Source organism: Bubalus bubalis, chromosome 11 (assembly GCF_019923935.1).
Source record: "Bubalus bubalis isolate 160015118507 breed Murrah chromosome 11, NDDB_SH_1, whole genome shotgun sequence".
Taxonomy (NCBI): Eukaryota; Metazoa; Chordata; class Mammalia; order Artiodactyla; family Bovidae; genus Bubalus; species Bubalus bubalis.
In genome coordinates, this window is record NC_059167.1 from 31,577,543 (window position 1) to 31,586,801 (window position 9,259).

General features: G+C 42.0%; 1 protein-coding gene across 3 annotated transcripts in view; it reads left to right on the forward strand.

The window, feature by feature from the left end:
- The window catches only part of CCDC175 (coiled-coil domain containing 175), an 81,369-nt gene that overhangs the window by 71,218 nt on the left and 892 nt on the right, over positions 1-9,259 (forward strand). For all 3 annotated transcript variants that reach the window (XM_006069654.4, XM_044924908.2, XM_025295438.3), the window contains one exon: positions 9,112-9,232. In XM_006069654.4, coding sequence (XP_006069716.3) covers positions 9,112-9,197 — 86 coding nt within the window. In that variant the 3' untranslated portion in view covers positions 9,198-9,232. The remainder of the gene's footprint in view (positions 1-9,111; positions 9,233-9,259) is intronic.

Sequence of the window (9,259 nt, forward strand, 5' to 3'; positions counted from 1 at the left end):
GTCCATGCGGTCACAGAGTCGGACGCAACTGCACACACATGCACGATGGGTCAATCCAGTATGTGGCATTTATTTTTATATCATCCAAATGGTACAGTCATTTCATTAAAATTTAACTTCATTTGATAGGCAATCAGTATACGTGACTCTTAAGCTGTGCTTATTCTAGGCAACTGGAACAAGTTCCAGTTAATATTAATTATGAAATATTGCAAGTATGAAAAGCATAAAAGTCACACACACACATATACACACCATCAGGCAAAAATTTTAACATTTTTGCTATGTTATGGTATTCCCGCCACACAGAACAAGAACATAATTGTTGTTGTCCAGTTGCTCAATTGTGTCTGACTCTGCAACCCCAGGGACTGCAGCATGCCAGGCTTCCCTGTCCACCACCAACTCCCAGAGCTCGCCCAAACTCATGTCTATCAAGTTGGCTATGCCATCCAGTGATCTTATCCTCTTTCATCCTCTTCTTCTTCTGCCTCCAATCTTTCCCAGCATCAGGGTCTTTTCCAATGAGTCAGTTCTTCACATCAGGTGGCCAAAGTATTGGAGTCTCAGCTTCAACATCAGTCCTTCCAATGAATATTCAGGACTGATTTCCTTTAGGATGGACTGGTTTGATCTCCTTGCAGTCCAAGGGACTCTCAAGAGTCTTCTCCAGCACCACAGTTCAAAAGCATCAATTTTTCGGCGCTCAACTTCTTTATAGTCCAACTCTCACATCCATACATGACTACTGGAAAAATTTAGTTATCTTTTAAAATTTCTGTCTGATATTGTACACATCATTATATATATTTATAGTGTATAAGTAAACTGGGGCACATGATACAAACTCAAGAGAGTTTGGAGAGCACTCACCTCAGTTTCCGATGCTCACAGTTTTTGCTCAGGTTGTCATTATAACCAAACCACAAACTGTAAGGAAAGTTTGTTGTAGTCTGATGAAAACTTTAGAGAAATCGAAGCTGGGGGCTTTTAGTTTTAAACTCCTCCCCTATTCTCAGTTGCTGCCTGTGTTCCTAGATATCAACAATGGTGTGGAGATTCCTGAGCAAGTCTTATTGTCTACAACAAGGGTCACTAAACTACGACCAAGGGGCCAAACCTGCTTCCCTCCTATATTTGTAGGGCTCAGAGCTAAGAATGGTTTTTGTATTTTCAAATGGTTAGAAAAAATCAAAAGGATAATATTGGCCAGTACCAGATTCAATAACCTTAGATATGTAGATGACACCACCCCTTGGCAGAAAGAAAAACTAAAGAGCCTCTTGATGAAGGTGAAAGAGGAGAGTGAAAAACCTGGGTTAAAATTCAACATTCCAAAAACTAAAATCATACCATCTGGTCCCATCACTTCATGCCATATAGATGAGGAAACAGTGGAAACAGTGACAAACTTTACTTTCTTGGGTTCCAAAATCACTGCAGATGGTGACTGCAGCCATGAAATTAAAAGATGCTTGCTCCTTGGAAGAAAAGTTATGACCAACCCAGACAGCATATTAAAAAGCAGAGACGTTGCTTTGCCAACAAAGGTCCGTCTAGTCAAGGCTATGGTTTCCCCAGAAGTCATGTATGGATGTGAGAGTTGGACCATTGCTGATTCATGGCGATGTATGGCAAAAAACCATTACAATATTGTAAAGTAATTAGCCTCCAATTAAAACAAATTAATTTTAAAAAAGAAGAAGGCCGAGCACCTAAGAACTGATGCTTTCAAATTGTGATGCTGGTGAAGACTCTTGAGAGTTCCTTGGACAGCAAGGAGATCAAACCTGTCAATCCTAAAGGAAAACAACCCTAAATATTCATTGAAAGGCGTGAAGCTGAAGCTGAAGCTGCAATACTTTGGCCACCTGATGCAAAGAGCTGACTCACTGGAAAAGACCCTGATGCTTGAAAAGATAGAAGGCGGGAGGCGAAGGAGATTATAGAGAATGAGATGGTTGGATGGCATCACTGACTTGATGGACATGAGTTTGAGCAAGCTCCGAGAGTTGGTGATGGACAGGGAAGCCTGGCGTGCTGCAGTCCAAGGGGTTGCAAAGAGTCAGACATGACTGAATGACTGAACACCACGACCAACTAGAAAGTTATATGAAATTCAAATTTCTATATGCAGAGATAAAGTTTTATTCAATCCCAGCCCTGCTCATACCTTCACACATTCATTTAGCTGCATTTGTGCTACAACAACAGACACTGTGACAGGGACCCCATGACTCACCCCACCTAAAGTATTTACTGTTTAGGCGAACAGTAGATAAACAGTAGATGTTTGCCAAACTCTGTAAGGTACCTTTTCCTTTGCTCACTCATGGAGTGGGTGCGCTTTCTTGGCAACATGGCAAACCCTAAGGATCATATCCACTGAGACAAATAGAGAATAAGGGATGCGATGATTTCTTTGTTCTAGACCATTCAGTGATGAACAAGCTCTGTTATATGATGCCTATTCTGGAAAAATTTAAATGTTCTCCTTTTGTGGTTGGAAATGAAAAGAATATCACTAAATTTTATGAGAAAAAAACATATATTTCTACTGAATATATTTTCAGTCAATAGATTTTTGAATGGAGGAATTTCAGTGTAAAAAGCCAGTACTGTTTGCAGCCACTGAAATGTTCCTAATTGGGCATACTGATACTTGAAATTCCTCCTGTTTTTAGGGTTGCATCCACATTTCACTATTAACTCTAAACTGAATTCCAGAAGTATTTACTGAAGCCTATTTTGTGCCAAGTACCATGTTAGGCTCTAGTGTTATAGTGGTCAATGAAAACAGATATAATCCCCACCAAATAGAACTCATAATCTAGCACAAAAGTCTGCAAATATTAAAGGGCCATAGTATTTTTTCAGCTTTGTCACGCATGAGGTCTCTGTAGCATCTACTCAGGTCTGCCATCATTAGCAGAATTGTGCCTGCAGTTTGCCAACCCCTGACACAGTGGGAGAACCAAGAATGTATTAAGCAAATGTGTGTAAAGTCTCATGTCATATGGATTTTACAGGTGGGGCGTGAGAACCATGAGAGAACCTGAGAGGGAGAGAGACTTGACCTGGTTAAGGAATTGGGAGAGAGGTCTCTAGAGAACTGGAAATGGAGATGAGCTGTAAAGGAGGATCTCTTGATTCTCCAACTCCACTTGTTTCTGCTCCTAGAGGACTGGTACCACGTGGGCTTTGGAGGAAGGTGGACCTGGGATCAAATTTCAACTCTGCTTCTTAACACATTATTTAACCTCCATTCTTTAGTTGCTCCAAGTAGCTCAGTGGTAAAAAGAATCCACCTGCAATGAAGGAGACACAGGTTTAATCCCTAGGTAAGGAAGATCTGAAGAAGGAAATGGCAAGCCACTTCAGTATTCTTGCCTGGGAAATCCCATGCACAGAGGAGCCTGGCAGGCTACAGTCCATGGGGTCTGAAAGAGCTGGACACAGCTTAGTGACTAAACAATGCAACAGGAGTAGTAATAAATGATGCCTCAGACGCAAATTAGGCACTAATATTTCTGAAGTCTTCTTACCTCCTGAGGAGATAATCAGATCAGATCAGTCGCTCAGTCGTGTCCGACTCTTTGTGACCCCATGAATCTCAGCACGCCAGGCCTCCCTGTCCATCACCAACTTCCTGAGTTCACTCAGACTCACGTCCTTCGGGTCAGTGATGCCATCCAGCCATCTCATCCTCTGTCGTCCCCTTCTCCTCCTGCCCCCAATCCCTCCCAGCATCAGAGTCTTTTCCAATGAGTCAACTCTTTGCATGAGGTGGCCAAAGTACTGGAGTTTCAGCTTTAGCATCATTCCTTCCAAAGAAATCCCAGGGCTGATCTCCTTCAGAATGGACTGGTTGGATCTCCTTGCAGTCCAAGGGACTCTCAAGAGTCTTCTCCAACACCACAGTTCAAAAGCATCAATTCTTTGGCGCTCAGCCTTCTTCACAGTCCAACTCTCACATCCATACATGTCCACAGGAAAAACCATAGCCTTGACTAGATGAACCTTTGTTGGCAAAGTAATGTCTCTGCTTTTGAACATGCTATCTAGGTTGGTCATAACTTTCCTTCCAAGGAGTAAGGGTCTTTTAATTTCACGGCTGCAGTCACCATCTGCAGTGATTTTAGAGCCCAGAAAAATAAAGTCTGACACTGTTTCCACTGTTTCCCCATCTATTTCCCATGAAGTGGTGGGACTGGATGCCATGATCTTTGTTTTCTGAATGCTGAGCTTTAAGCCAACTTTTTCACTCTCCACTTTCACTTTCATCAAGAGGCTTTTGAGTTCCTCTTCACTTTCTGCCATAAGGGTGGTGTCATCTGCATATCTGAGGTTATTGATATTTCTCCCATCAATCTTGATTCCAGTTTGTGTTTCTTCCAGTCCAGCGTTTCTCATGATGTACTCTGCATATAAGTTAAATAAACAGGGTGACAATATACAGCCTTGACGTACTCCTTTTCCTATTTGGAACCAGTCTGTTGTTCCATGTCCAGTTCTAACTGTTGCTTCCTGACCTGCATACAGATTTCTCAAGAGGCAGATCAGGTGGTCTGGTATTCTCATATCTTTCAGAATTTTCCACAGTTTATTGTGATCCACACAGTCAAAGGCTTTGGCATAGTCAATAAAGCAGAAATAGATGTTTTTCTGGAACTCTCTTGCTTTTTCTATGATCCAGCGGATGTTGGCAATTTGATCTCTGGTTCCTCTGCCTTTTATAAAACCAGCTTGAACATCAGGAAGTTCACGGTTCACCTATTGCTGAAGCCCGGCTTGGAGAATTTTGAGCAGTACTTTACTAGCGTGTGAGATGAGTGCAATTGTGCGGTAGTTTGAGCATTCTTTGGCATTGCCTTTCTTTGGGATTGGAATGAAAACTGACATTTTCCAGTCCTGTGGCCACTGCTGAGTTTTCCAAATTTGCTGGCATATTGAGTGCAGCACTTTCACAGCATCCTCTTTCAGGATTTGGAATAGCTCAACTGGAATTCTATCACGTCCACTAGCTTTGTTCGTAGTGATGCTTTCTAAGGCCCACTTGACTTCACATTCCAGGATGTCTGGCTCTAGGTCAGTGATCACACCATCGTGATTATCTTGGTCGTGAAGATCTTTTTTGTACAGTTCTGTGTATTCTTGCCATCTCTTCTTAATATCTTCTGCTTCTGTTAGGTCCATACTGTTTCTGTCCTTTATCGAGCTCATCTTTGCATGAAATATTCCTTTGGTATCTCTGATTTTCTTGAAGAGATCCCTAATCTTTCCCATTCTGTTGTTTTCCTCTATTTCTTTGCATTGATCGCTAAAGAAGGCTTTCTTATCTCTTCTTGCTATTCTTTGGAACTCTGCATTCAGATGTTTGTATCTTTCCTTTTCTCCTTTGCCTTTTGCTTCTCTTCTTTTCACAGCTATTTGTAAGGCCTCCCCAGACAGCCATTTTGCTTTTTTGCATTTCTTTTCTATGGGAATGGTCTTGATCCCTGTCTCCTGTACAATGTCACGAACCTCATTCCATAGTTCATCAGGCACTCTATCTATCAGATCTAGGCCCTTAAATCTATTTCTCACTTCCACTGTATAATCATAAGGGATTTGATTTAGGTCATACCTGAATGGTCTGGTGGTTTTCCCTTCTTTCTTCAATTTCAGTCTGAATTTGGCAATAAGGAGTTCATGGTCTGAGCCACAGTCAGCTCCTGGTCTTTTTTTTGCTGACTGTATAGAGCTTCTCCATCTTTGGCTGCAAAGAATATAATCAATCTGACTTCGGTGTTGACCATCTGGTGATGTCCATGTGTAGAGTCTTCTCTTGTGTTGTTGGAAGAGGGTGTTTGTTATGACCAGTGCATTTTCTTGGCAAAACTCTATTAGTCTTTGCCCTGCTTCATTCGGTATTCCAAGGCCACATTTGCCTGTTACTCCAGGTGTTTCTTGACTTCCTACTTTTGCATTCCAGTCCCCTATAATGAAAAGGACATCTTTTTGGGTGTTAGTTTTAACAGGTTTTGTAGGTCTTCATAGAACTGTTCAACTTTAGCTTCTTCAGCATTACTGGTTGGGGCATAGACTTGGATTACTGTGATATTGAATGGTTTGCCTTGGAAATGAACAGACATCATTCTGTCATTTTTGAGATTGCATCCAAGTACTGCATATCGGACTCTTTTGTTGACCATGATGGCTACTCCATTTCTTCTGAGGGATTCCTGCCCGCAGTAGTAGATATAATGGTCATCTGAGTTAAATTCACCCATTCCAGTCCATTTCAGTTTGCTGATTCCTAGAATGTCGACCGCCATTCACTCTTGCCATCTCTTGTTTGACCACTTCCAATTTGCCTTGATTCATGGACCTGACATTCCAGGTTCCTATGCAATATTTCTTTTTACAGCATCGGACCTTGCTTCTACCACCAGTCACATCCACAGCTGGGTATTGTTTTTGCTTTGGCTCCATCCCTTCATTCTTTCTGGAGTTATTTCTCCACTGATCTCCAGGAGCATATTAGGCACCTACTGATCTGGGGAGTTTCTCTTTCAGTATCCTATCATTTTGCCTTTTCATACTGTTCATGGGGTTCTCAAGGCAAGAATACTGAAGTGGTTTGCCATTCCCTTCTCCAGTGGACCACATTCTGTCAGATCTCTCCACCATGACCCGCCCATCTTGGGTTGCCCCACGGGCATGGCTTAGTTTCATTGAGTTAGACAAGGCTGTGGTCTTCTGTGAGTAGATTGACTAGTTTTCTGTGAGTATGGTTTCAGTGTGTTTGCCCTCTGTTGCCCTCTTGCAACACCTACCGTCTTACTTGGGTTTCTCTTACCTTGGGCGTGGGGTATCTCTTCACGGCTGCTCCAGCAAAGCGCAGCCATTGCTCCTTACCTTGGACGAGGGGTATCTCCTCACCGCCGTCCTTCCTGACCTTCAATGTGGGATAGCTCCTCTAGGCCCTCCTGCGCCTGCGCAGCCACGGCTCCTTGGACGTGGGGTTGGTCCTCCCGGCCAGGAGATAATAGGCCCCTTGAATTACTCTGAGCTACCAGCTCTTGGATATTTTGTATCCAACGGCTTCTGTCACTGGTGGACTTCTAGAGAAGCCCTTGATCTCTTCCAGCTTAACAGCCCTCTCCTGCACCCTCTTCTGGACACAGTGTATCACTGCAGCCCTGCCGGGTCTGGCGTGCTCCTAGTCCCAGTACTAGCTGTATTAGCATACTGAATACCTTTGAGCCTGGCACTAGACCATGCCTGCAAGCTTAGTCGCTCAGTTAAGTCCCACTCTTTGCGACCCCATGGACTGTAGCCTGTCCTCTGTCCATGGGATTCTCCAGGCAAGAATACTGAAGTGGGTTGCTATGCCCTCCTCCGGAAGATCTTCCCAACCCAGGGATGGAACCCGTCTCCTGCGTTGGCAGGCAGATTCTTTTACCACTGAGCCACCTGGGAAACCCACTAGAGCATGTGGCTAGTTACTAAATTGAACACGACTCGGTCCCTGAACCTCAAAGCATATACATTGTGAGAAACAGACAAGTGAAGAGATGATTAGACTACAGTGGATTCTTCCAAGTCAGTAGCAATGGAGGGTAAAGAGACACCTCTGTTCTTTGGGGTGTTGAGAGTACATGGGATGTCTTCCTGAAGGAGCAGTAGACATAGACTGGCCAGGGAACAGTAATGATGTGGCTGAGTAGAGATCTGCCGGAGGTCCTGGTTGGCAAGCATGAGGGATAGGCTTGGCAGAAATGTGAAATGCCAGACTTCATCCTGAAAATTAAAATCATTACTTTTTGCTTTCTTATAAATTAAATAAATTTTTGGTGTATAGCAAACCTAATTAACCTGCAAAGATTACTTTTAAAGAAGTATTAAAAATAATTTTGTTTTAAAATTCAAAAAAAATCCCTGAGTATTATACCATATAGTATAATTTAGATAACAGATAAACAATTTGTGTACTAATCAACTTGATATGTGCTCTACAGAAGACTTTTTTAGGCCAAGAGATATTTTTAGATAAAGATAAAAAAATTTATGCTTTGTTAGTTATCTTTTTGTGATTGTGATCAAAAGGACTTGATATAATTATGTTTTGATCTCTTAGTTCTGGAAACGAACCTGGTTATTGAAGCAGAATCAAATTTTCAGTAAGAAATACTTAAAAATGTACTTCACTCAGAAATTTTCTAAAGCTGTCTTGGAAAAATTAAGATCTGAGCTAAGAAGAGTTTAGATCTTAGTTTTCAAACATTAGCATCACCTAGGGGAAGTTTTGGAGAAGGCAATGGCACCCCACTCCAGTACTCTTGCCTGGAAAATCCCAGGGACAGGGGAGCCTGGTGGGCCGCCGTCTATGGGGTCGCACCGAGTCGGACACGACTGAAGCGACTTAGCAGCAGCAGCAGGGGAAGTTTAAAATTTCCTCTGCTCAGCCAGACCAATTCACCACGAGTCTTGGGGGTGAGACCAACGAGTATTTTTAGAATTCTCTCTAGCTGGCTCCATTGTGTAGCCAAGTATGGAAAACCATCAGTTTTAGACAAATATATTAACAGTGTAATTGTTAAATTTATCAACTGACCTAAATTAAGAAAATTTTAGCTTTTAAATTACCTGTCCGGTGATGAGCAAAGTAACTACCATACACTGCAGCGGCGAGATCTAAGACAAAACTGTGTATTTTCACTGACTTATAACAAATTAACCTGAGCAACCATAGCTACTACAAATTATCCCATCTTGTTCATAAGGAAGCAAATTAAAAATGCAAATATGTATTAAGTATTTCTGAAATCCTTTGCACTTGAGGACTTGTATTACTTGCATGATTTCTCCTTTTGCATGCACATTTTTCTGCTAGAAGAGGACATTGGAGGGGAAGATAATTATTCAAATGACTCCAAATGTAGTGAGACAAGATAGCCCTGGTAATCAGTTGCATGATCCCCCAGCACCATGCCCACCCCTCCACACCCCACCCTCTGCTCATTATACAACTGTCCAATTGAGGATTCTTGGGGCAATTTAAAGTTGTAACTACCTAAACTTATGTAAGATACACATAGAATTTTTACATTTGATTTATTCCTATAGAAAAGAAGAAAAAGAGTCCTGTTAACGTAATCCGCTTCCCAGCAGTAAAATGTACTATGAAAAAAACATCAACGAAGAAAAGCTAACAAAATACTGGATACAACTGCCGTGAATTCAAAAGGTACAAAACTACAGAAAATGAGTGCAC